This window comes from Fundulus heteroclitus, chromosome 23 (assembly GCF_011125445.2).
Source record: "Fundulus heteroclitus isolate FHET01 chromosome 23, MU-UCD_Fhet_4.1, whole genome shotgun sequence".
NCBI lineage: Eukaryota > Metazoa > Chordata > Actinopteri > Cyprinodontiformes > Fundulidae > Fundulus > Fundulus heteroclitus.
The window spans coordinates 31165200-31192776 of NC_046383.1; the positions used below are offsets into that span (position 1 = coordinate 31165200).

Consider the following 27577-nt stretch of genomic DNA (forward strand, 5'->3'; position numbering starts at 1 on the left):
CCAATTATTCAAATTTCCACATTCCCAGATCTGTGGGAAGAGGAGGAGGAGTGGCAACCATCTTTCAGTCTGATTTATTAATTGGTCCCAGGCCAAATAATAACTACAGTTCTTTTGAACATTTAACCCTCAGTATCCCTCATCCAAGCTGCAAAGCAAAAAAAACCTCTTCTGTTTGTTGTTTTGTATCGTCCATCAGGCTCTTACACTCAGTTTTTGGATCAGTTGTCAGACTTCTTATCTGATTTGGTGATAAACACTGACAAGGTTATTATAGTGGGGGATTTTAACATTGATGTTGACACAGAATGTGATAACCTTAGTGTAGCCTTTAAAATTATCCTAGATTCAATTGGTTTTGCTCAAAATTTGCATAAACTGAGGCACTCTTGGCTCCATACTTTAGACCTTGTGCTGACATATGGCATTAATTGTGAAGAATGAACAGTATTCTCTCACAATTTTTTTTACTTTTTCCACGTATAAATGGTGATATCTATATGATCAAAGATATCGCTCAAAAACACAATTTCAACAGAGTGTTGCTTAGTTATTCTTACTGCCTCTGTAACTAAAGTTTTGTTGCACCGGTGCCTCCTGACATGCGTACACACTGCACATCTAAAACACAGGTGGTTAGATGACACAATGTTGCAAAAAAGAGCATATCCATCGGGGACAAAGAAAAGAAAAATGAAGAAAGAGGAAGCGGAATAAAAATGTCAAGATAAAGGTATGTTTTACTTTGTTATATAGATCATTTTGCTTTAAAACATAGTAACATACAGTCATCTGCATAATGCATATCTTTCAGTTAGCCAAATGTGAATGAAAGATGTGTTTTTTTATTCACTCATCATTGTTAATAAACACAAATTGCTTCATATACAAACTGTAAACACATAAACTCTCCCACGACCATTAAACATCAAGGCAAAATGATGTCAATACAGATCTGGAGAACCAAAATGCATAAGTGACTTGACCCTTTGTCCCATTGTAAAGTAGAACAACCTTCCAAACGGACAAGCTACAGCATTTCATGAAGATCTTTGACTGGGAGAAGCCATATTTGTTTAACCAAAATACTAGAAGACTCGGGGTGACATTCCCAAACCTAAAAAGAGGAAGAATTTGTGCTGTTCATCTTCATATCACGCAGTATAGAAATGTTTATATCACTCTTGGCCACGTAGACAAGAGTTTTAAGGGAAAAAATTATCAGGACTGTCCTGAAAAACTGTTTACCTTCAAATCTTGAATCGGAAAAAAGAAAGTAATAATTTAATACCCTTCTGCAAAAATAATGAATAAATAAATAAAATTACATTAAAAATTACCAAATGGGTCACCACCGTGATCCTAGAACAAAGCCAAATCCTGATCATGAAGGAAATTAGAAATCTGAGCTACTTGTGGCTCAAAATGATACATTCATTATAGTTATTTATACATTTGAAGTCTTTTGTTTACAGAGAAGAATAAGAGGAACTTCACTGGAATCTGAAAAAAAATACCAAATTCTATAATATCTATGAGAAAACTTAAGATAATCAATACCGCCCTATATATATTTAATGAAGTAAAATGTTATAAGGTTTTCAATTTGTCTTAGTCAGTTCAAACACAGAATTAAACTAAATATATTAATGAACCAAAGAGAAGTTCTAAAACAGCGAAGACTTCAAAACATCTGAAACCCCATTATCTGACCAGCAAGAAAATCGATAATTGTAAATAAAAAATGTAAATAGCAAAGATCAAACACTTTAGTTTTTACAAGCTCTTAATGAAACGAGCTTTTCCTTCGCTGTGGCTTAAAACTGAAGACAGCGTAATGCAACCATGAATTCATGAACCACAACATCCTTCTCAGGCAGAGGGACAGAAGAGGGAGCGCTGAGCGGTGCGTCTGTCGTTTAATATCCTGAAAGAGCTTAGAGTGCAGCAAAGACACAAGTTCTAGCAGCACAAGAACCCAAAGCAGGCCGCAGCACAGCTGGGCCCACTGAGAAGTCCTGAACTTCCGGGTCTGTAGCGGCCAGCGGGACACCAGCATGGCCTCCAGTCCCAGCAGCCCCAGCAGGAGCAGAGAGGCCAAGTGATGAGCTTCAAGCACCTGCTGACTGAGTACACTCAGAGTCTGCCTTACAGGGCTCATTTCAGCCTCCTCGACCCACCGTGCCACTGTTAGTCCCAGCCGGATGACCCAGTGCAGCAGTACTAGAGCGTCTGTACGGGCCAGCTGGACCAGGAGCACAGTGGAGGGCTTGGTGGAGATATGAGGGGAGCGCAGCAGCAACAGAGCTCGCAGGCTGAACCCACAGCTCACCAGCAGGGGGAGGTCGTCCTGATGAGGGAACAGCAGCACGGCCACCAGCTTCAGCATCAAGAAGCGACGCAGCCACCCTCTGGAGGAGGAGAGGACTCCTTCTGTGACCGAGCCAGGCCAGCACTGGGAGCTCAGCTTCCAGACTGACGTCAACACCTGATGGGATCTGCAGAGGTCAGAACCAATGTTAGCTCGGATTGATGTCTAACCTCATTCTAAATTATAGTGCTTTGCAAAAGTATTCAAACCCCTTTGCGCTTTATCACATTTTTCATGATACAACCACAATTGCTTTGAATTGACTTCATACAATACACCAGCTCAAACTAGTGCCTACAAACCAAAAGCCTTTGATTTTCAATTTTTTCATTATAATAAAAGTGTGGCCTGTATTTTTTTTTTTAAAGATCCTTCCTTGCAAAACAGTTTGAGCTGAGTTAGACTGGAGAAAATGCATCTATGATGAGGATTTGTCCATTCTTGCTAGAGACTGTCAGTTAGATTTGGGTCTGGGCTTTGACTGGACCATTCTGACACATGGACATGTTTTGATCTAAACCCCTCCGTTGTACCTCTGGCTCTATGTTTAAAGGTGTCGTCCTGCTGGAGGGTAACCCTTCACCCCTGTCTCAAGCTTTTTGCAGACTCTAACAGGTTTTCTTTCAGGATTGCTTTGCATTTAGCTCCACCTATCTTTCCATCAACTCTGATCAACTTCCCTTTTGGTGCTGAAAAAAAAAAATCCCTCTTCAGAATCAAAATCAGCTTTATTGGCAATGATTTGTATATGCCTTTAAGGAATTTTGACTTGAGCTACAGCCCTAATGACGTACAGACATTAGGTGTAAATGTTTAAACAGCAATGTGTCTATGTTTTTGGTAATATGTGAAGAAAATAAAAAGGGAGGTTGTGATAGTACGAAGTGCTTATTCTGTTTGACGGCGATGTTGTTGAGAACTCAGCCTGTGAGCAGTTCGTTGTGCTCATCAGAGAGACAGACTGAAGGAAGAACCTGTCTCTGTGGTTGTGGTTTTAGCAAATAATGCCCTGCAGCACTGCACACAGTCAGTCTAAACAGATTGTGTGCAGGATATATGGGGTCTGCAGAGGCGTTAGATGCCCTTTACCTGACCCTAGATCTGTACGGCTCCTGGATAGAGGGAAGGTCAGCCCTGGTGATCCTCTCCACAGACCTGATTGCTCATTGCTGTTTGGATCTGTTCTGTTTTGTGTGGATGAGCCATACCGCACGGTGATGGACAAACACGGGTCACACTAAATAATCGGAGTGTAGAAGATGACCATTAGCTCTTGCGTTGGGTTCTGCTTTTTAAGTTGCCACAGGAAGTACAGTTTCTGCTGGGCCTGCTTCCAAAGAGTATCTATGTGTGAGACCAGCTCAGGTCCTGAGAAAAGGGTGGTTCCATGCAAGGAACCGGGAGTGACCAGGGTAGTGAGGGGAGACAGTGTGGGGAGAGTTCTCCAGAGGTCCGCAACAATCTCCAATGTCTTGACTGGGTTGAGCTCCTGCTTGTTCTGACAGCACCAGTTTAACACCTGATCCACTTCCTATTTATAGGCAAACACATCACTGTCATGGATCACGACAGCGGTGTCACCTCCAAAGATCAGGTGTTTCACAGATGAGTCAGCTGAGGTGCAGTCATTTGTGTACAGGGAGAAGAGGAGTTGTTTTGGTGAAAGTGGCTGTAGTATACAGTGGAAAGACAAATAAAATGCAAAGTACGAGGGACCGAGGCGGACGTCTGCGGCACCATCTCGGGGTAAAACATGATGTTCCCACCACCACGTTTTACTGTAGGGGTGTTTTTTTCTCTCTATGGAATGTAATATCAGTTTTGTAACACACATAATAGCTTACATGTAAACCAAAACAACACAGTTTCATTGAGCACTTTTTTCCATCATTTATTTCTGGCAAACAGTAAACATAAAGTTGCACTGTGGTAAATGACTGGAAGATGTTCATAGTTTTATTTATTTTTGTTTATTTCAAGTGTTCTTTATCACAGTAACAACGCCTTAGTGTAGATTAATTACTGCTGAAAATGAAAGTTTTAAACCCTTAAATGCAGTCTCAAACTTAATATATTACTGCTATGAAGTATTTTGTACCTTTAAGACCTGAAGTGACTCAACTCTCATACTACTAGGTATGTTTAACTACTAGGATTTTTCGCAAATATCGATAAACATAAGTCACAAACTTCCAATACAAATAGAAAAGGTGGGAATTTAGTAGTGTTGAGTTGGTACGGTGGGGTTTATTGGATTGTTTTAAATAAATCCTATTATTTTGAAGTTATCATACAGGTGAGTAAGAGAGATTTTTAGGGTTTGTGAGAAAAAAAAAAGCAATATCCTGAACCCACACTTCCTTGTCAGAGGTCACGCTGACTTCAGATCTTCCTAATTTACAAAGAACAGTCAAAGCCACTTGTGACCCTTCTATTTGACTTGTTCATTTTCACTTAAATATCTTGTTGGGACTTACCCGCGTAGAGCTGGTTCAAGGTCGAAGCTCACCATTTCCACGGTAGCCATTATTCTAGCCACGCCACCTCGGAGCTCGGAGTGCGTAGCGAGCTCCCTCTCTGCCGTCTTCATCAATGTGACTCTTCTTGATCAGTCCACACATGCCTGTGGAGCAAAACCAGTCTGCGTGTGACTCACGGTTGTGCAAAGTCTGTGCCTGAGGCCTCTCCTCAACTCCGCCGGCATCTGTGCAGGCTTGTGCTTTTACAAATAGCTGTTTTATTTGGAAGGGTTACTTCCATTGAGGGTACCTCAGTCTTTGGAATTGCTCCAGGAAATATATTTTTCCCCAAGGTATTAACAAATGGGGGAAAAACGCTGCGTACAGAACAAGACATAAGGAGGTTTTCATTGTTCTCTTGTCATATTTAGGTTGTTGAGTCCTTAAAGCATGTAACTCCATGTGTTTGTAGATTGGGTATTCAGCAACACAGCGGTTGTATCCACGACAAAAAGGATGCAATCACAGTGCTCAAATTATCCATCCATCCATCCATTCTCTTCTGCTTATCCGGGGTCGGGTCGCGGGGGTAGCAGCTTCAGTGGGGAGGTCCACTTGACCCAGCTCCTCCGGGGGAATCCCAAGGCGTTCCCAGACAAGCCGAAAAACATAGTCCCCCCAATGTGTCTTGGGTCTCCCTCTAGGTCTCCTCCCGGTGGGACGTGCCTGGATCACCTCACCAGGGAGGCGTCCAGGAGGCGTCCTAACCAGATGCCCGATGCCTGAGTCCTCCCCGGATGACTGAGCTGGCTCTTGGGATGCGTTCAAATCAGATTTTGCAAAACCTGCCAAACATTTTGGCCTTCATCCAAACCGACTAATCACTCTGCTTACTGTGACACATTACAAGCATCAAAGTTTGCCTCTGAGACTAACTGTCTCAGAGTAATGAGTGTTTGTTTTCTGACAATTCAAGCTCCGAGACGACAAAACTATATTATAAATATATATATATATATATATATATATATATATATATATATATATATATATATATATATATATATATGTGTGTGTGTGTGTGTGTGTGTGAAATGACAAAACCATGTTAAAAAACCTTCAGCGTGCCCAGTAACTCTTAGCAGACATGTCTTAGAAAAAGAAAGTGGACAGTAGCTCATGGATTTGGGCACCCCCAGCTTTAGCTCATTAGCTGGATAGTATGATTCATCACATTAATCAAAATCCACCCTTGAATGACACTTTTGTCATTCAAGGGTTTGTTTCTTGAGCAAGAGAGCCCCGAACCAACTATCCATCATTGAGAAAACCGCACCCAATGGAGTCACCAAAACCTGGCCGGTCTTTGAAGGTCCACTCTGGGTAATGTTTGTTTTGCGCTGTTATTTTTTTTATGAAAAGTGAAGGACTTCCAGGCATCCAAACCCTGAGCAAAAGAGAGTGCCATCACTGTCCTGTCTTAAAGAGACAGGAAGGGAAGAGACTGAAGGGAATAACTTTGCTCGCTTGAGTTACTGAAACTTAAACATATGTCGGACCCCCAAAAAAATACCTTCTCTTTTTGTCCTGAGCAGATTCTCTGGAAATGCCACTTTTTTTTTTTTTCTTGGATTTTCACTGACAAAAACTGACAATTTGCTCCTCCCCTTTCCCATCCTGGTTTCTTTTCTTAAATCTCTGAATTAGATTGTCAAAAATGTTCTTCGTCTGAACGAGTCAAACCTTTTCTTAGTAACTTCTGCGGTTATAATCAGCTGAATTGTAACAGATATTATTGTATAAACAAGAGCTACCCTTCATTCTAAACAATTATAAAAATGGTGTGAAGCTTAGAAGAAAGAAGACATTTTCTGTCTTGTAAATAGTAATTGGTGTGTGTTACTTTCCTGTACTTCAGTTCATCAATGGAGAGTAGACTGGCTAGAATTAGGTGGGGTTTCTCGCTTTAACCTCTAGTAAATTGTTTGATTTGAAGTATTTATTCTTTTATAAATACGAAACAAAACTTAAAAGCAGTTTCTTTCTTCTTTTCAATTAAACTCAATGAGAAGGTTAAGAATCCGTCTTCAGACGACTTTAATTTTTGATTAAATTTTTTGATTGGTGGACTCTAAATCTATTTCAACTGACTACACTAGATGTGCCTGATTATGTTGGACATAAGCGCATTAAAGACTGTTTTACAACAGAAATCATCTTTTTAAGCCAATAAACTCTTCTGTAAATGATTAGGCATTCTTTTATCTTGCAAAATAATGTAAAAACATTGTGAACTGTCAGCCCAAGAAGTGAATCTAACAGCACTGCAAAAAAAATTTTTTACTACCAAAGCCTTTGACAATAACTCTGAAACCCACTTAAATTATTGTTGAGTGCCTGCAGGCTTTGTGTTTTAATGCTGGTTTTCATAAACTACTTTGAAAGCTTTATTATTAGAATTAATCAGGAAATATCAAGTAATGGTGTGCAAACATGGTTAAAACCGCACCCTGTCAGCTGTATATTATATTCATAATCACACTGCTGTGCTAATGTCAGTAAAAGCGCTACGGAAAACCAATTATGTGTCTAGGCTTGCAGAGCTGCCACTCAGCTTTTCTAGTTTGTTCTTGCCTACATGAAAATTATCAAAAAAGTTTGCTAAATGCATGATTGATTAAGACTTGATTTGGATTACTGCCTTGAGGATCTCGTGAGGGATGATTGCAAGCAGAAGAATGTAAACAGTAGTCAGAAGTGTCAGTAAACGTTTAATATTTTCACTGCTTGTGAGACTGTTTATTAAAGGTGACCTATTTTGCTTCCTTTCAAACATTTAGGATAGGCCTATTGGCTGTACAAAACATGTTTGTTACATTTTGATGTCTTGCACAAAATCATTCTCAGATAATAAGATTTTATCTCCACAGTTTCCCCTATTTTGAGCTTACATCAGAATAAGCTGTTTTATGTAAATGAGATGTAGGTGACCATAACCCCAACTCAATGTTTACATTCGCACTTTATTCTCATGAATAAAGTGTGAATGGCAACAAGATGCAACAATGGTACAACAGTACGTCTTTGACCCAGAAGCTGCAGAAGACGCAGCAACAGTTTCTGAATGGTGAGTAAGTAGTCAATTCCTACAGGGCTACCTTAGGGAGTTCCAGAGCTACGTTAAAAGCCTTGTTCCTGCAGTGTTAAACTGTCCTGTTATGTCTTCTCAAATGAATACAAACAACTGTCTTATGGTTTTATTAAGTGTTGGTTAGTGAAAGATTCTTCTAGGAAGCATTTTGGTTGCTTTAGATCAGAAGAATCTGGGGGGAAAAAAGATGCTAATTACGCTAGCATCCCTATGGGGCTTTCAATGCAAATTAGCATCATGCTAACCATTAGTCGTCTATGTCTTTTTCGACTGTAGTTAACTTAAGTCTGAGGGAATTATATTCGCATTTATTGGCATGTATTAATGGCAATGTTAAGTTTTGTATGTGATATTCCAAAAACGATTATAACTTCAGTGTAAGATGTGATATAAAATACATTTTTGTATGTTACAGTGTTACTTCTCTTGGGTCCCTAAGTGAGCTGGGAGGTTTTTGGAACAGCTCGTTTTCCAGACACCAACAAAACATTTACTTATTGCCCATAAACACACAATGTTTTTATTTTGTATTGATTTATTTATGGTTTCTTTAGCGCTTGGATTCTTTCTAGAAGCAGTAGAAAGCCAAATTACTGTAAGGCACATTTAAAATCCTTAAATGTTCTCAAAAATTGCCTTATAATCCGGTGTGCCTTATAAATGGACAAGGACGCAGAAAGACACATTAATTCACAGTGAGCCTTAAAATCTGGTGCGCCTTATGGTCCAAAAAATAGGTACATAAACGTGGAAAAAAGTTTTTTTTTCCATAATAAAATAATAAAAAGCTGTTTGCGTGTCCTACTATTCCATGCTCCACATTCCTCTGATGCCCTGCTGGTGAATGCTGTTTTTTTGTTTGTTTGTTTGTTTTGCACAACATATTGCACAACCAACATATCGGTTCACCGTTAACTTTTCTACATTGTTATGTTCTGACCACAATTTATCTGGGAGTTTATTTGCCATTGTTTTTTTTATGATTCATGTGATGGAACCAAACAAAGCAGTGCATGAATATGAAGAGGTCTCTTTACTCTGATACCCCTAAATAAAATCCATTGTGTGTAATTTAATCTTAGTATGAATCCAACTTTTCAAAGGAGGCCTCAGAGGTTCATTGTAGAACAGGGCTGTCCAAACCCGAAATTCTGAAGTTAAAAGTACTCGAGGGCCAAAAAGAAGACAATGACGATAAGAAATAACTCACAAATTATGTTGTGATTTTCTGAATCTAAAGGATCTTAAATTACTGTAGATCAAAAGATAAAACATTTACTTTATTAAAAGATGGTCACCCAGTTTGCAAATTGTTAGACTCGATTGAAAAAAAACCCTGAATTCTTTTTGGTCTAGCAATATGAGAACAGGATTTTGGGCAGTAGTTCTTTGAAAACACTTGCTGTATTTAGCAAATTTTAATAAATTATTTGAAAATTTTAATGCAAAAAGTTTGCATTGGAGTTAAAGTCCTCAGACAGATGTGGTACTCAACATTTTCTGTATTAATTTTATCCCAATAAAAATAAAATGTTTCCATCTCCATCAGCCAAATCTCTCCAGTTCACCAAATCTTTCTTTAAATGCCGTTCGGGGGCCACAAATGGCCCCCAGGCCGCGCTTTGGACGTGCCTGTTATAGAACATGCATGAGCAAACAGCACAGCAGACAGTTCAGGGGATAATGAATGTGGAGAGTCTAATAGAGTGCTGGGTTCTACAACAACATCCCAACCTTTTAACATCTCATGAAACGCTGTTCGAGGAATCATTTAAAATTTTAAAGAGTATGGAACAACCTGAAAGCACATTACTGTTCAGCTAAACGGACAAGCCAGGCAAGAAAAGCATTAACCACAAAAGCCTCCAAAGAGGCCTGTGGTAACTCTACAGCATTACATTTTTTGGTTGTGCATTCTCCAAAAGGAATTCTTCTTCTTGACCTGGCAAGAAGAAGTTTCGCAGTTTGCCACAAGATATCTAAGATAACCAGCAAGCATGTTGAAGAAGGAGCTCTGGTCAGATAAGACCAAAAGTGAACCTTATGATCAACAGAACAAGCAAAAATCTTCAGGGGTAAAAAAAAAAAAGAAAAGAAAAAAACAACAAGAAAGAGTAAGGTATGGTGGTGGCAGCATCGTGTTGTGGGGATGGTGTGCTTTTTTGAAACCTGCTAGAGCAGCCATAGTCTCTACACCTAGATCTGACTGCAAATATCTGGCAAGACGTAAAGACTGCTGTTTACAGACGCTCCATCCGGTCAGACGGAGCTCAAGTTATTTTGACGAACAGATGTACAAAGCTGGTAGAGTCATAATCCAAAAGACCTGTAGCTTTTGGAACTGCTGTAACTTGACTCGGAAGTGTTGAATACAAACACACAAACACATTCCAAACATTTTGGACTTTTGTATTTATGAAAACAAGTTAAAGCCATTAAGCAATTTTCTTCCACTTAATTACTCACTTCACTTCACTTTCACTTTATTTTTTTAGTAAATTATCCAACATTAAACACAGGAAACAGTAAAAAAAACAAAACAACAATAAACAAACAAACCCACAATTTACCAAAAAAAAAGGAATAGGCTGAAGCAAAGCTTATTATTGCCTACCCTGTTTTATACTTACAAACCTTTACGACCTACCAGGTTCTTTACAGTACATATATAAATATTCAAAACTACATAACATAGGATTTTATCCTTTTACATTTTAAAGCCCTTTTAAAATTCATCAAAAAAGGACATAACTTTAAATCGTCATTCAGTTCATTCCACAGTTTCACACCAATAACTGAAACACATCTAGACTTTATCTGGCTCTTCTCTTTTGCACATTCAAATATAAACAAACCTCGCAAATTATATTTATTCTCTCTTAATTTAAATAATTTCTGAATACCAGAAGGAAGACTTTTGTTCACTGCTTTATACATTATTTCCAGTATTTTTATATAAACAATGTCTTTGAATTTTAATGTGTTGCTTTGAATGAAGAGTTTATCAGTTGGTTCACGGTATCCCACCACGGTAATTAAATGCTACTTTGTGTTGATCTGGAAGCAGCCCAGGTGGCATAAATAATTTCATAGGGTACTGTAAGTGGGGGCGGGACGTACGTCCCATGAACATATGTATATTTTCCTTGCCACTATAGATTGCTAAGATAAATGATCGGGGCTATTTTAATGCCAGCAGTGAGTTCTTGAGCTAACTTATGCATAAAGATTTGATTGGATATACTTTTGAAATAACAAGCAAAACAAGACAAACAAAAGCATGTTGTACCTGAGGAATTTGCACAGCCAGGCTTCTCTGCCTGAATGCAAACTGGGTCTAGTCATCTGAATTCCTCTTAATGGGGTCACTTGTCTCGAAGGAAATTGTTACTCCTTGGCCCAGCTGCACCGGTGTTAACATTCCAGCCTTTACTACTTTGTCCGCATCCCTTCATGTTTGATTTCTTGTTAAATTTGAGAGCCGCTAGTTTTTTACAACTCCTTGTCCAAGCAGCAGCTGTTTCAGGAGGAGCCGAAACGTCTTTTCATATTTTCTGATCATTTGGTGTTGATGAATTATATTTTTTTTCTGTAAGTTCTGTAAGGACTTGAAGTTGACTTGCACAACGTTGTGACAGTTGTTTCTCACTTTAAAAGCCACTCTCACTGATGCTGCTCCCTCATCAGTTATATAAACATGTTCTTGGCTATATTAATGTGGAGCACAAGGAGGAAAAGTGTTTTTTTTTTTTTTTTAGAGCTGAATATCCATAATGCATGTGACTTTGTTTAGTGTGTCATGTCCTGCAATTTAAAACCAAATTACAAAGAAAACCCATAAAAATTACCAGAAGATTGTTCAAGTGGTCACAAAGTCAATGCTGTTGACTCCACAGAACAACAGAGATATTGACTTCATGGTACAGATTGAATTAGAGCCGGACCACAGGCTGTGTTGATAACTTTAGCCCCCTTTAATGCATTAAGACCGGATGAAACATATATGTGGTTACATTCCCTATCAGACTGGGGGCGATATATGATGTGATGTATTTCTGCCTATTGATTTTATGTTTATTTTCCACCAAGTGCTGAGGAACAAAAGAGTTAAAAGAAAATCACAAAAAAACACAGAAAATGTTTTGAAATTGTTTGGTAAAGAAGCAATATCCTCAGAAAGATTAAATCTAAAAAAATAAACGACAAAACTGTGAAGTGGTAGGAAAGAAAAGGATAGTTTTAAAACTGTATAGAACCGTCCATCCGCCCCGTCAACTCTTGTTCATTTCTCTTTCGCAGAGACCGGGCTTGTGTTGTGACTGATAGTATTCCTGCAAACAGATTATCCCACCTGAGCTGTGGATCTCTGCAGCCCCTCCAGAGTTACCATGAGGCTCTTTGCCGTTTATCAGAATAATGCTCTCCTTACCCAGACGGTCAGTTAAGGTGGATAGCCATATGTTGGTAGGTTTGCAGTTGTGCCATTCTCTTTCCATTCCTGGCCGTTGGCCTTCACTGTGCATTTGTCCGAAAGATTCAGATGTTTCATAAACTTAAAGGGCTTTTAGTGTCTCTACAGCCTTATCCTCTGACCTGCCTGATGTGTCCCCTGTTCCTCCCAATGTTGTTTGTTCACTAATGTTTTCCAAGACACCTCTGAGACCTTCAGCTGCAAGAGCACTAAACACTCTCACGCACTGCAGTGCTCCATTTATGGCAACCAATAGCAGATTGTAACTTCTGATTTTAACTTATTTTTCTCTGTAAATGCACAACAAAGCAGGGGTCTGTGGCTCTGGAGCCACAATGGCTCTTAATAACATTGGCTCAAAATGATAAAGAGACAACTAATGCTTTTTTATAATAAAAAAATGCAGGATTTAACTGTTTTTTTAGTGTGTTCATAGAATAATTGCATTCAATTTCCACAACAGAATGAAACTAAAAGTACCTGTAACATTTGTTGAGATCTGTTTTTCTTGTCATCAGTTTGGAAACTATCTGCTTTTATTACATACATTCTTTGCAAATATCTTGTGTTTGTCTTTACTTTTAAGTCTAAAAATAGGAATAATATGTTTTTTTCTTTTAAAATTACAACAAATTTCTTTTAGTAGAGTTTTACAAAAATTAGAAGTTGTCTTTTTTCAAACCGTCGTGTACCTCGTGACTCTGAGGTTTTATTGTTTTGTTTTTTAGCTGGACCGGCTCTTTGGATTGTAAAGTTTGGGGAGCCCTGCTCTACAGAATGCACACAGTGTGTTGTACATGTTGTACGTGACCTGTGTCTGACCTGTCTGGTCGTGGATATAGAAGGCAGTGTTGGTGGATTGCTGCTTTCACACACGTATCGCGTGAACGGCGGCAATGGCGTATCTGCAGAATCTCAGCAGCTTGGAAACCACTGATGCTTTTGGTGATATTTTGCCAAACTCTCCTTTGTGAAACTAGCAACGCAGCAATCTTCACAGACAATAAATCTCAGAGATAAGTTGGCCTACATAAACATCCTCATATGCAATTTTGCTAGGTAAACCGAAACAAAAAATTTAAGACATTTTCAGCTCTTTTGTTGAAGGCAACACATCTCACAGTCCACAGACCACCCAGGTATAAAAGCATAAAAAAGTGTAATTTATGTTGCTGCTGTTTACGTTGTCCGTAAAAAAAAAAAGCATAAAAAAGTGTAATTTATGTTGCTGCTGTTTACGTTGTCCGTAAAAAGAAAGCATAACAAGTGTAATTTATGTTGCTGCTGTTTACGTTGTCCGTAAAAAAAAAAGGCATAAAAAAGTGTAATTTATGTTGCTGCTGTTTAGCAGCAGAGAGAGAGGTGGAAGGTTTGCAGCTCTCCAATGGTGTGAAGTCATGCAGAATATGAAATTAACTGTGCTGTCATGATTGATACAGGCAGGCTTGGAACACAGAGGGTTGCTGCATCTACTTCCATGAAAGGACTTTGGCTGCTGCAGAAGCAAAAGAGCTGCTTGGTTTGACTAAAATATGCACTGAATGTCTGAATCCAGTACACAAAAACTGATAAGTGTCCATGGCTAAATAACAAGTCACCACATGTCCTCTCTCAAACACCACTGAGTAGTAACTGTGTATTTACTGAAATCGTATCCCATTTGTCATCAATTTGGCTGCTTCTCTTTAAAACTGGTGTCTCACGGCAGAATACGAAAAACTAAATGAATTGAATCCACTGATAAATCAAAAATAACTAAATAGACTTCCTCTTCATGTAATAAAGTTTACGTGGGGCACAGATCAGCAGAAAGAGTGTTGTTGCTATCATCACTCATTAATAAGAGTGACAGTAATATGAACTGGCTCCAAGGCAGGCCTGCAGGCTACTTTCTCCTTTTATAGCTGGCGAGCTGCTGCAGCTTTCTGACTGTGATGCTAAAGGCAACATTATTTCTGGAGCACCATTCATACGCAGGGCCGACTAAAGGGGTTTAAATAACATCAAAGCAAAATCCATAAAATAGCAAGACCCTTTTGTTTTAAAAAGCATTGCATTAAACAAAAAAATTGGCAAACTGCTAATGTACCTCAGACAAAAAATATGTCCTTTTTTACCATCAGGAATCCAGGGTAGGGATTTAGGAACTGGTGTGGATCAGGAACCTGGCAGCGGAAATTTTGGTGCACCTGTTTTTCTGTGTCATTTTCTGACAGGAAACCCTTTATTCCTGTAATATTTTAAGATAATAGACTGTTAGAGTTTAGGTATGAGACCAAAATGCCACCAAGATTTTCAATTCAATTCAATTCAATTCAATTTTTTTGTATAGCGAAAATTCACAAAACACGTAATCTCAAGGCACTTTACAAAGTCAAATTCAATCAAATCATACTGATGGATTGGTGAAAAATGTTCCTATGGAAACCCAGCAGATTGCTACGTCTTGTCTTGACAAGCAGCATTTGCTCCTCCTGAAAGAGCATAGAGCAGACGTTGTCTGCATTGTCGATGGCTTTGCAGCAATCCCTCATACTGAGCATGCTTGAAGGGACGGTGGAGAGGAAAACTTCCTTTAACTAGAAGGAGAACATCTGATTGACACATTGATCCAGTAATCTGTTCTACATTAGATGGTGATAGCGGGTGATCTGTCTTCTCTGGATGATGTCACAGCTAACAGAACGCCAGACAAGATGTACCTACTATGAAGAAAAAAATGACAGAGAACAAAAAGTTGAAAGCTGAAATGACAACAAGCAATGCAAATTGGAGCGCAGTAGGAGAACTCAGCAGAGTGAGAGAAATAGGCCCTGATGTCCTCCAGTAGCCTAAGCCTATAGCAGCATAACTACAGACAGGGGTGCACATAACTGGTACACAGGTACGCATGCGTGTCACAAATCAGGAAAGCGCAACGTCAATTGTATTACTACGTGCATTTGCGTACTACTTGACCGTCAGCTTATCAACACCTGTTTTGAACTACTGTCGAAGATGTCCAAAAAACAGCAAACATTGAGCAGCTTCTTTGGCGTTCAGCCACCTACAAAGATCGTTTATATTGTGTCTGTGTCCAGCGACGGAGAGTTTACCTCCGACTTTCTCGGACTGACTGCGTTTTCAGTGCTTTCTGTCAAACATGCTTGACATTGGAAACATTTTGAAGACCACATCCATCAACTTTCAGAAGGAAAAGCTGACCATTGGAGAATGTAAGGATGAACTCATGGTAGCCATTGGACAGTTCACACTACTGCTTGATGGTGAAGGCCACTACAGGGCACACACTGCTTCTAATGTGGATGCTGACAAAGACAAGAAACACATACTTAGGGGGTTGATTGAAGAGTTTGAAATCAGATATGACTCCCTCAAGTCATGTGATCATTTCTTAGTATTTGATCCTTCAACATTGCCGGAGGAAATGAAAGACCTCCACAGTTTTGCAAACACAACAGTTGGCAGCATTCTCAAGAAATATGAGGCCCCCTTGCAGCTTGATAAAGACACCACTGTGACAGAATGGATGCGCTTAAAGCAGGCAGGAAAACGCCTCGGAGCCTCATTTGTGTATGACTTGGTCCAAATAGTAAAAACAAGTAACCCAGTTACTTACTCCAACATCAACAAGGTGGTTAAGATGTCTCTTACACTGCCTTTAAGCAGTGCAGCTTGTGAGAGGGGATTCTCGCATCTCAGCATTATAAAAAAAACTAGTACAGATCTCGTTTGTCACATACTCGTCTCTCAGCCCTGATGCACATTCATCTGTCAAGGCAGACCACAGAGACATTTGACCCAAAGCCAGCTGTAGACCTGTGGATGGAGACAGCTAATTGGAGGCTAAACCAAGGACAGGGACGTACATCTGCAGCATCTTCATCATTCACCACACAGGAGTCTGAAGCAGAGGACAGTGGGAGCAAAACTGAGGAGGACAGTAAGGAAGACTGAGCTTAATAAGCCCACGCTAGATATGGGATGAGTACCAAACGCCATCTTCTGGTACTCACCTGAGTAACTCATCCAAAATGTTATGTGCACCCCTGACTATAGAGGTAGCTCAGGGTAACATGAGCCACTCTAACTATAAGCTTTGTCAAAAAGGAAAGTTTTAAGCCTAGTCTTAAAAGTAGACAGGGTGTCTGCCTCACGGACCAAAACTGGGAGTTGGTTCCACAGGAGAGGAGCCTGATAGCTAAAGGATCTGCCTCCCATTCTACTTTTAGAGACTCTAGGAACCACCAGCAGGCCTGCAGTCTGAGAGCGAAGTGCTCTGTTAGGAACATACAGGGTAATCAGAGCTCTGATATATGATGGAGCTTGATTATTAAGGGCTTTATACGTTAGAAGAAGAATTTTAAATTCTATTCTTGATTTGACAGGAAGCCAATTAAGGCACAGTGGCACAATGAGGGGTGTGAACCTGAGCTTGAGGTGCATGCTTAGTCTTGTAAATGTCGACTGGGAGGAAAGACCAGAAGGGAGAGTTTCTCATGTGGAAAAAAAAAGTGTCAGGGGCGGGGCTTACAGTTCAAAGTAAACTTCTCCTCATGATTCCAATCCGCTCAGGATTGTTCCTCTGACACTTTGATCTGCTTGATAAAAGTTTTAGCATTTCAAACTTCTCTTTAAAGACTATATTTAAAAGCGGTGAATGGTGATTAATTATATTCATGGATCAGCTCCATAACGTTGGCAGAGACGACCTTGAACCCTTTGTGAGATGGCAGTCAGGGCTTTACCAATTATAATCCAACTGTATTTTTAGCGATTAGCAAAGTTAGCAGTACTAAGTGTAAAAAGGAATCTCTTTGTATATCCCCTTGAGAGTACCTCACCTTCCATGTTACATAAAAGACTGAGTCTTTTTAAACTCAGGGGAGTGCTGGCCGAGTGGTTAGAGCAGTGCGCTTGCGCTCAGAGAAGGATGCAAGTACCCGGTTCGATCCCCAGCGCCTGCACTCTGGGTCCCTGAGCAAGACCCTTAACCCCAGAACGCTTTCCGGGCGCCGCACATGGCAGCCCACTGCTACCCAAGGGTGATGGGTTAAAAGTAGAGAACAAATTTCGTTGTTGTAATGTATGTTTCAGTGACAATAAAGATGATATTAATTACTATATATTACTATTACTTAAAACCTTAAAAGGAAGAAAAGAGGAACTTTTGCTGTAATAAGCTTTTCCACTAAGATGTCACTAAGAAACGATAATATGTACAACCTCAGCAATACAAATAAAGACAAAAATGTGCTTCTCTTCCATTTACAATAAAATTTGTTAAACCGTAACTACGTCACAATTTAAAAACTCAGATTGCTTGGAACTGGGGGGGCAAATTAACAAAAGCTGGAAAGTTAAACAATTCAAGCATCTAATTGAACTCTCTGGTTTGTTTTATGTTTTTTAGCAGAAATCCACTTACACAAACCTCGTTGAGACAACACACTTAGCGTACTAAGTATCTCTAGTTCCCACCCACATTATTGGATTTTGCAAATCAGTGCAATTATGATTCACAAAGCAACCGCAGCATTTCCAGAAACTCTCCTCAATCTGTTTTGAGCTCTGTTTGATGTTATTGCAGAAAGGTAATTTTTCTAACTTTTATCTCTGCTTCTGTATTTGAGCTTGAGGATGAAAGGTCTAGCTGTAAATGTCAAAAGTGTTTCTTCTGTATGTTTTCTTGTGTGAACAGCTTTGATCAGGAAGATAAAAGAAAGGTATAAAAGGAAAAAAAAAACACATACTGTACATTCTCAAGAGCTCGGCCACTGACCCATTAGTTGATAAATGATACAAAGAAAACGCAAACTAGAACCTGGGTTTGTGTGTTGGTGGCATTTCAATTCAGTTCAGTTAAAATGTATTTACATATTCACAAAACATGTCTTCTCAAGGCACTTTACAAAGTCAAATTCATTCAAATTATACAAAAAAAAGGGTCAGAAAGTTTACTATCTATGAAAACCCAGCAGATTGCATCAAGTTTTGACAAGCAGCATTCTGCATTGTCCATGGCTTTGCAGCAATCCCTCATACTGAGTATGCATGAAGTGACAGTGGAAAGGAAACCTCCCTTTTAACAGGGAGGAAAACCTCCAGCAGAACCAGGCTCATTGGGAACGGCCATCTGCCTCGGCCAACTAGGGGTTAGAGAAGACAGAGCAGAAACATGAAAAAGCACAGAAGCACACATTGATCCAGGAATCCTTTCCATGTCATATGGTAATAGCAGGACCAAAACTGTGAGTTGGTTCCACAGGAGGGGAGCCTGATAGCTAAAGGATCTGCCTCCCATTCTACTTTTAGAGACTCTAGGAACCACCAGCAGACCTGCAGTCTGAGAGCGAAGTGCTCTGTTAGGAACATACGGGGTAATCAGAGCTCTGATATATGATGGAGCTTGATTATTAAGGGCTTTATACGTGAGAAGGAGAATTTTAAATAATATTCTTGATTTAACAGGAAGCCAATGAAGGGAAGCTAAAATTGGAGAAATATGATCCCTCTTGTTGATTTTCATCAGAACACTTGGTGCAGCATTTTGGATCAGCTGAAGACTTTGAACTGCATTTTGTGGACTTCCTGATTGTAAAGAATTACAATAGTCCAGCCTTGAAGTAACAAATGCATGGACTAGTTTTTCAGCTTTACCCCTAGAAAATTATTTCTAATTTTGGCAATATTCTGGAGGTGATAAAAGGAAACCCTGGAAACCTGTTTAATATGGGATTTAAATGACATGTCTTGATCAGAGACACCAAGTTTTTTTCCTTAATTACCAGAGGTCAATTTAATGTCATCTAGATTAAGTGATTGATTAAGAAGTTTCTTTTTTTGAGCACTCTGGTCCAAATATTAAAACGTCTGTCTCATTAGAATTTAAAAGCAGGAAATGTAAAGTCACCCAGGTTTTGATGTCATCAAGATTCATCAGGATTTATGGATAAATATGGCTAAGTGTCATCAGCATAACAGCGGAAATTAATCCCACTTTATCTGATAATTTTACCAATCAGGAGGATACATATAGTGAAGAGAATTGGCCAACGGACTGAACCCTGTGGTACTCCAAAAGTGACCCTAGAGTTTGAGGAAGATTTATTATTAACATGAACAAACTGGAATCTGTCCGACAAATACGATTTAAACCAGCCTAATGCTTTTTCCTTAATCCTTACAGTATGCTCAAGTCTTTGTAGAAGATCAATATTGTGATCAACTGTATCAAATGCAGCACTGAGATCTAACAGGACAAGTATAGACACAAGTCCATTATCTGAGGCCATGAGAATATCATTAGTGACCTTCACCAGAGCTGTTTCAGTGTTATGATGAGCTCTGAAGCCTGACTGAAACTCCTCAAGTTGATCATTACTTTGTAAATGTTCACAAAGTTGATGAGCAACTACTTTCTCAAGAATTTTAGATTAGACTAGATACAGGTCTGTAATTTATTAAGTCATCTTGATCAAGAGAGGGTTTCTTGAGTAAAGGTTTAAAAACAGGTACTTTAAAAGCCTGTGGTACATATTCATTTACTAAGGAATGTATTAATCATATCTAAAATGGGGGCATTAATCAAAGGGAATACCTCCTTAAATAACTTGGTTGGAATTTCGTCTAACATACAAGTGGAAGGTTTAGATGAAGCTAAAATTTTAGATAACTCAGAAAGCTCTACTGAACTGATCAGGTTCTAAAGATTCCTCCAACACTGCTTCACTTACTGAAGATGAGATAATCATGTTGGGGAGGGTGCCAATGATTTTATTTTTAATATAATCAATTGTATTAATGAAGAATCCCATAAAGTCATTGCTGCTGAGAGCTAAGGGAATGGAAAGATCAACGGAGCTGTGACTCTGGGTAAGTTTGGCAACTGTGCTAAAGAGAAACCTAGGATTATTTTTATTCTCCTCTATTAATGATGATAAATGTGCTGCTCTAACTCTGCAAAGGGTCTTTTTAAACAACAGTAGACTGTTGGGTCAATCTGTTGTTTACCAGAGAATGACCTATCCAGTGTGTATCCTGCCTCTCACCCAAAGACCGCTGGAGATAGACACTTGGATAAGCATACAGATAATGGATGGATGAGAGTGAGAATACTATTCAGTTTTATTAGGCAGTTTTGGCGGAGGAAAATTAGGAGCTTTTAAATTGTTTGAAATTTAGTTTTAAAGTTTAATTGAATGAGTAAGTTTACTTTCTACAAGTAAAAAACAATAATCCCTTAAAACAGCTTATTGTAGACTACTTGTGTACATGAGTGTACGCGACTAACCACTTTAGAAGGATCAATAAGAAATTACTCAGAAAGTACAAGTGCACTTTCAACAACTCACAAACAAGTCAAAACATTTTATGCACTTATTTAAGATGGGCTTAATGTACAGCCAAGACAATAAAGCGTTGAGCCTCTGATCTCGACGACACACTGGCCTTGACACGCTCGTTTGACTGATGTTTTCGTTCGCCTCTGACACTGGTGTTGAACCGCTAATTGAGTTACAGAGGAATTATGTGGGCCTTCCACGTCGCAGGCCTTCTCTGCAGCAAAAATGAGTTTTCCCATTTCCACTGGAGTATCCGAACCTCATTAACTAACTGTAAAAGTGACATTCATTAACAACACTGAGAGGAAATGTTGCAGGAAAGACATATCACTGGGTTTGGCCTAAGTGTCTATATATCGTACCATCGTTATCTGGGCTCAAGTTACTCCATTCCCTACTTGTCTAGACACGACTCCAGAGAAGCCAAGACTGCCGCTTGTCACATTATGCAATAAATAAAAATGGGCCGTGCAGATCTGCAGTCTCAGAAACGTCACATCCCAGTAAGGTTGTCAGCTTTTCAGCTGGCACCTTGTCAAAAACCCAGCTGCAGCCAGTATGTGGCGACAAAACATTAACGTGCGAATTATCTCGAGAATAAACAGGTTGACTGCAACAGGTTGGACAAGAAAAGCAAACATCTGAAGCAAGAAATATGAGACGATTCATAAGGAACAGACAGCTTGTATCACACATGATCCTGTTTAGGGGTTGGGGGGGGGGGGTTAACAGGAAGCAGATTCAAGATGCATTAAAAAGCAGAGCAGCACTAAGCTGTACTCAAACCTCTGGAGGATGGAAAGTTAGAACCCATTACTAAACTGAAACCTCCTGCACCGGTGCGTCTCTGTTTTATTCTCGCCGATCATTCATTCATTGTAAACAAGTGGCTGCAGCTGTCTGTGATGTCACTGTGCCGCGTAGCTGAGGAGGAGACAGACCGTTTCTGCTCTGAGAACCCCAGCAAACAGCTGAGCGTGTGAAGCGTTTTCAGCTGTCTGAGCTCTCATCTACGCTTTGCAGCTGCGGCATCAGACCGATGAGGCAGAGAGCGGAGGAGACACTCTGAAGCGGCGCTGCTGTTGTGCTCACCAGCCAGAAGAAGACCTGCCTTTACCGGACAAAGAGTTGGCGGTAAGAAGAACTTGTTGGAGACCTTATTCGATAAAAGATAAAGCTTTAGTTTCTGCAGTATTCACTTTCAACCTTTGTGGCTAAACTGAGACGTTTAGTTTAAGCTTACAACTATTCATTGCTTTTTTTTCACTTGCTTCGCTACTGTTGCCTTTTAAAGCATGCATAAATTGTCTAAATCTAAAAGCTGCAAAGAATATGGCAATTAAATATGCATGAGGGATTTTTAGTAAGAAATGCACAAAAACACACAAGTAAACAGTTTTACATTTAATTTGTAATTTCATGTATGTTTCTTAGTTTTATATATATTTCTCAGGGTATGTGAATTTCTCACATCTCAGCCGAAACATTTTAAGTCATTGGACCATAGAAAAGGCAATAACTCCATTACTATTTTTTTTTTATTAATGAATTAAAAAACATGTTTTAAACAGAATCAGAATTACTTTTATTCACCAAGTGTGTGGGTCCAAACAAGAAATTTGACTTTGGATTCCAATATCTAACAATATTATACCCACCTTTTATCACCATTGTCAAAACATGTAATTTCTCTCTTTACATAGTTTGGTTCATGAAAAACACAGTTTAATAGCCTAAAATTATGCCAATAAAAGGTACTCGCACACAACTGCTCTCTCAATAACTAATAAGTAAACATAACGTGCGGTGTCACATCAAGAGGAAGACAAAAGAAGAAGTGATGGGTTTAAAAAACGGCAATGGCAGAGAAAGACACGTTAATAAAAAATTGTGAAATAAAAAAATACAATATAATATAACATCAGCAAGGACCTGCTGCAGGATCTCAGAGATGCATTGTTCTTCAAGCGACAAAGCGTCCTCACTACAATCTCCATTACATTTATGCATGCATTTCTTCTGGGGGGTTTTCAACAAACTATAGAAACTGAGTATCTAATCTTAATCCTCCAATCGGGCGATGGTGAGTGTAAAACCGACCTAGAGCTGCCCCATTGATCTACGCACAGAGCTTTCTGTGTAGATCTTTAAGTAGCTCCTTATTTATTAATTTTCTCCATCCGTCAAACAGTGGCAGCTTCGGTATTTCCATAGAAGCAAGTAAAGATGATGGAATAAATGGAGACGTTTTGATAGAGTGGTGAAAACAAAGCTTCAAAGTATCCAATTCCAAATTTGCTCTCTTTTTATAATTTTTATATACTTTGCAGGTCGATGGCGACTTGCAGATCAATGGCCAAGCATGGAAGCCTCTACACCACAATTATATAAACTCACAAGATGAGGTCTTAAAACAAGGAGGCAGCAATCTTCAAAGAGTCCTTAAGAGACTTTTGAAACGTCTACAAAATATTTGAGTCACTCTGACTTTTAATCCCTCTGAGAAACGTTGGCTTCTTGGAAGCACATAATAACATCAGCAGAAGAAGAAAACCTTTGATTTGTTGTTAACATTTCTATTCAATAAAACAAATATGTAGGTAGTATGAGGGATTGCTGCAAAGCCATGTACAATGCAGATGACTCTCCCTGTGGCTCTACGCTTCCCCAGGAGTGAATGCTGCTTGTCAAGAGACTTTGATGCAATCAACTGGTTCCCTTATATAGGACATTTTTGACCCAATCTGTATAATATGATTGATTTGACTTTGTAAAGTGCCTTGAGATGACATGTTTCATTAATTGGCGCTATATGAATAAAATTGAATTGAATTGAATTGAATTGGTTTCTAATAATTGAACATTCAATGCATGTTGTGAATGGGAAATGATTTATCTGCACTGCTGCTGAGTTCAAACATTCACACGGTTTGACGGGGGGGTTTTTTTTGCGCTTGATCTTCATAACTGATAAAATTGCATTTGTCAGAAGTTGTGCAGCAGCAGCGGGAGATATTAGTGATTTCACCTTTCCTGCCCCGATGAAATCTCTGTCACATGACAGGATGAAGATCTTAAAACTGCTTATCTGCTCGCAGCGTTTCCTCCAGAGCATGCACCTCTGAGCACAATGCCTGCAGAAAAGAGGTCATCTGAGGCGACCTGTCTCATCGGAATTGTTTCGCATATTTTTTTTTTAACAGTGGTGTGGTTTTTTTTGCTGTTGTTGTTGTTATGAGATGAGAGGTGATGACCTTCACGGAGCTGTTTGCATTTTACCGTGTGGTCTGCCCTTTCTTTCAGCGCCGCCGTTACCAGAGATGGAGCAGGCGAACGTGACAAACAGCGTGGGGAACTACACGGAAAGCTGTCCCTCCATCGATGAGTTCCGTAATCAGGTCTACTCCACGTCCTACTCTCTCATCACCGTCTTGGGGTTTGTGGGGAACGGCTTTGCCCTGCTGGTGCTGTTCAGAACGTACCGCGAGGGCTCGCCCTTCCACGTCTACATGATTAACTTGGCCATGTCGGACCTGCTGTGCGTGATGACCCTGCCGCTGCGGGTTCTCTACTACGTCAGGAAGGGCCAGTGGGAGCAGGGGGACTTTCTCTGTCGCATCAGCTCCTACTTCCTCTACGTGAACCTCTACTGCAGCATTTACTTCATGACCGCCATGTCCGTCACGCGGTTCCTGGCCATAGTTTTTCCTGTGCAGAACCTGCGGCTGGTGACGGTGGGCCGCGCTCGCCTTGTGTGCCTGGGGATATGGATCTTCAGCAGCGCCGCGTCCTCCCCCTTCCTCATGTCCGGTCAGTCCTACGACAAAGTGACAAACAAGACCAAATGCTTTGAGCCCCCACAGCATTCCAGCAGTCGTCTCCCCAAACTGGAGGCGCTGAACTACTTCTCTCTGGTGATAGGGTTCGTCCTGCCCTTCCTGGTTATACTACTCTGCTACGCCGGCATAGTCCGCACTCTGCTTTCCCGCACCCCCGCGGCCCGCCGACAGCAGAACTCGGCATCCAAAGCCATCCGGATGATCGTCATCGTCCTGCTGACCTTCCTGGTCAGCTTCATGCCCTACCACATACAGCGCACCATCCACCTGAATTTCCTCTCCAGGAAGTCGAGCTGCGCAGAGCAGACCTCCATGCACAAGTCCGTGGTGGTGACGCTGTGCCTGGCCGCCTCCAACTCCTGCTTCGACCCCATGCTGTATTTCTTCTCCGGGGAGGGTTTCCGCAACCGCCTGTCCTCCCTGCGCCAGACGATGAGAAACAGCACCCTGCACCGCGTTTCCAAGCAGAAGCCCACCATGATCCCGGAGTCCAGGGAAAACCACAACCTGGACGCAAGTTAAAGCGCAGCCGGCCCGGGGGGTCTTCAAACAAGCAGAGGTTCTCAGGCTGAGAGAGGAAACCGAAAGAACATTGAAAGAACATGAAGTGTGGGGGGGGGGGACGCATAACCAATGTTGCTGGTTAAACTTACAGCATGAGAGTTTAAATGTTTAGTAACTTATAAGACTAATGAAGACAGGTTTCATTTAAATGAATATTTATTTTTGAAAAGATTGCTTATCTAAACGAGTAACGTGATATCGTCTGAATAATAAATGATAATATATTGTAATCCACAGCTAGAAATGTAGGTCATACCATTGTAGGGATACATTCTAGAACATGTGTTTTTAACCTGAATGTAATGAATGTGTCGTGTTTCATACCAATGAAGGATAAAGCTGTCTCAGTGAAATACTGTGGAAAAAAACAATAAAACAAATGTGGAAACAGACAATAAATGCTGTAGATAAACATCAGCCCTGTCCTTTTTTTTCCTTCAGCTGCAGTGCTTTACACTCAACAAGGGCCCGTTTCAAAATGTTTTAGTTTCTAGACTGCTTGAAGTTTATGTTCCTACATTTCAAAGTGATTTTATTGGGATGCCAGAAAGAGCGTCGGAGTGTTTTGTTGTTTTTTTTTCTTCCTCCAGTCGTATGGTGGGAGAAGGTTTAGCCCATTAGTCATGGTCACTCTGACTTAGGTAACACGCTTTTTAAAGTTGGCAAGCACACTTAAAGAGTTACTCTTAGTTTCTTTATTATCAGCTGGCACAGACATATCTAGCTTTTTACAAAACAACAAAATGTATATTAAATAATCATTAAAAAACATTGTAATTTCAAAACTAAAGATAAAGCATCCAATATGCTCTGTAAAATACAACTATTTACAAAGGAGGCGAGGCTCTCTACATAGGTCCTGGGAGCAGGGTTGTTCGGGTAGTATTACAACGATAATATATCATCACTAATATCAACATGACTCACCTGACTGTCCTGCAGCTCAGCTTAAAACCTGCATTTCATTTCAAATCAGAAACCCACTTTGGGTGTTTCATGTTTACAGCAGGCCTATTATAATGTCAATATCATCAAAGAGACAGCTAAACAACATTTTCCTGTTTATTCAACAGTTTTGTATTCTCTGTGTCATAGAGCCAGGGTCTTCAGTTCAGAAAATGTAAATTTGGCTTTGAACGCATGGAACGCTAATCGTCCTCAAGCAATTAGAAATTTACAACAGAAGGAAGAGGAGTAATAACTTCAAGCATTTTCCACAGTACTGTTATCAACAACTTCAAATATGCTTCAAACATTTCTGAATCAGAATTCAAAACACTAAATCAGGGCATTTCTAAAAAATATATAATAATCATATTATATACAAATGTTAAGATCTGTGGACAAATATACATCTTTTTTTTTTGTTACGAGAACTAGCACAATCTACACTTTTTGTGCTATCAACAATAGATTTAAAATATTTCCAAACATTTCACAAAATGCCCCAGTTATGCATTTTGGAAAACATTTGTAGACATGTCCAAGATTCATAGATTCTTTATTGTCGCCGCGTGTTACCGTAGTGAAATTTCTTTTTGGCCCCGCCGGCTAAGAGTACACATAAGAGACAAACAATCAAACAGGCAATGAACAAAGGTTACAGTGTTTGTTTTGTTCTCATTATAGCGTTCAAGAGAGATAAAAAAATAAAAAGAACAAGTTTCAAAAGTTTGTATGAACTAGTTGTCCTTCATGAGTCACAGATAACAGATAATGAGGTAATAAGGCGCTTTTGTGCAATGATGATTTGAGGCTTTATTTACAGAAATGTGCATTTAGATATTATGAGATGATAGTGTGCAGGTAGGCAGTAACATTAAGGTGATTGTAACGTAACTCTGGGGAAGAAGCTGTTTCTAAGCTTATTTGTTTTGGCTTTGAGGCTTCTGAAGCATTTACCTGATGGGAGAGGGGCAAACAGCGCATTGCCTGGGTGGGTGGATGGGATCAGTGGAGATGCATCTGGCCCTTCTTTGGACTTAAACTCCTGCTTAAAAACAAATACTATCATTACTTGTCTATCTGATGCTATGGGTCAGAGGAATTTCGTCTGCTGCCCAGCAAATAAATCCCACACTCTGGCAGCAGCATTTTGAATAAGTTGTAGTTGTCTTATTGATTTTTTTATTTTTTTTGTAAGTCCTGTAATAACCACAATACAATAGTCGAGTTCACTTAGTACGTCAGTATTGTCCTTATTTAGAAGGAGATAATTTTGACACATCCAGCGATTGTACTGTTCTGTACTCACCTGGTAAAACACTGAGACGGAAGGAGATAGTTCTCATCCAGGATAAAAGGGCAGGTGCTTGAGCACTACTAGTGAGCACGTGCCTGATTATCAGTACTAGTTACCCTTACCTGTAGTAGAAAA

The 27577-nt window shown here is 39.8% G+C and overlaps 2 protein-coding genes across 3 annotated transcripts; one reads left to right on the top strand and one right to left on the bottom strand.

The window, feature by feature from the left end:
• Positions 1-756: 756 nt before the first annotated feature.
• On the bottom strand, positions 757-27160 carry LOC105929161. Its single transcript, XM_036127674.1, has 3 exons — positions 27103-27160; positions 4849-4994; positions 757-2498 (listed from the first exon to the last, which is right to left on the bottom strand). Exons 2-3 carry the CDS (start codon positions 4959-4961, stop codon positions 1787-1789), a joined length of 825 nt encoding a protein of 274 aa, XP_035983567.1. The 5' UTR covers positions 4962-4994; positions 27103-27160; the 3' UTR covers positions 757-1786.
• On the top strand, positions 21596-25617 carry cysltr1 (cysteinyl leukotriene receptor 1). Of its 2 annotated transcripts, XM_021318676.2 has the most exons (3): positions 21596-21636; positions 21821-21931; positions 24101-25617. In XM_021318676.2, the coding sequence occupies exon 3, from the start codon at positions 24118-24120 to the stop codon at positions 25156-25158; it is 1041 nt and encodes a 346-aa protein (XP_021174351.2). In that variant the 5' UTR covers positions 21596-21636; positions 21821-21931; positions 24101-24117; the 3' UTR covers positions 25159-25617. The 2 variants fall into 2 exon arrangements, with proteins under 2 accessions (XP_021174351.2, XP_012722251.2); XM_012866797.3 differs by having other exon boundaries at positions 21614-21931.
• Positions 27161-27577: the final 417 nt, after the last annotated feature.

Bases quoted from the DNA above. Each gene is read 5' to 3' on its own strand.
- cysltr1 (XM_021318676.2), top strand. From the start codon at position 24,118: ATGGAGCAGGCGAACGTGACAAACAGCGTGGGGAACTACACGGAAAGC.
- LOC105929161 (XM_036127674.1), bottom strand. From the start codon at position 4,961: ATGAAGACGGCAGAGAGGGAGCTCGCTACGCACTCCGAGCTCCGAGGT. The intron at 2,499-4,848 runs GTAAGTCCCAAC...TGACCTCTGCAG, and splicing joins CTTGAACCAGCTCTACGCGG to ATCCCATCAGGTGTTGACGT.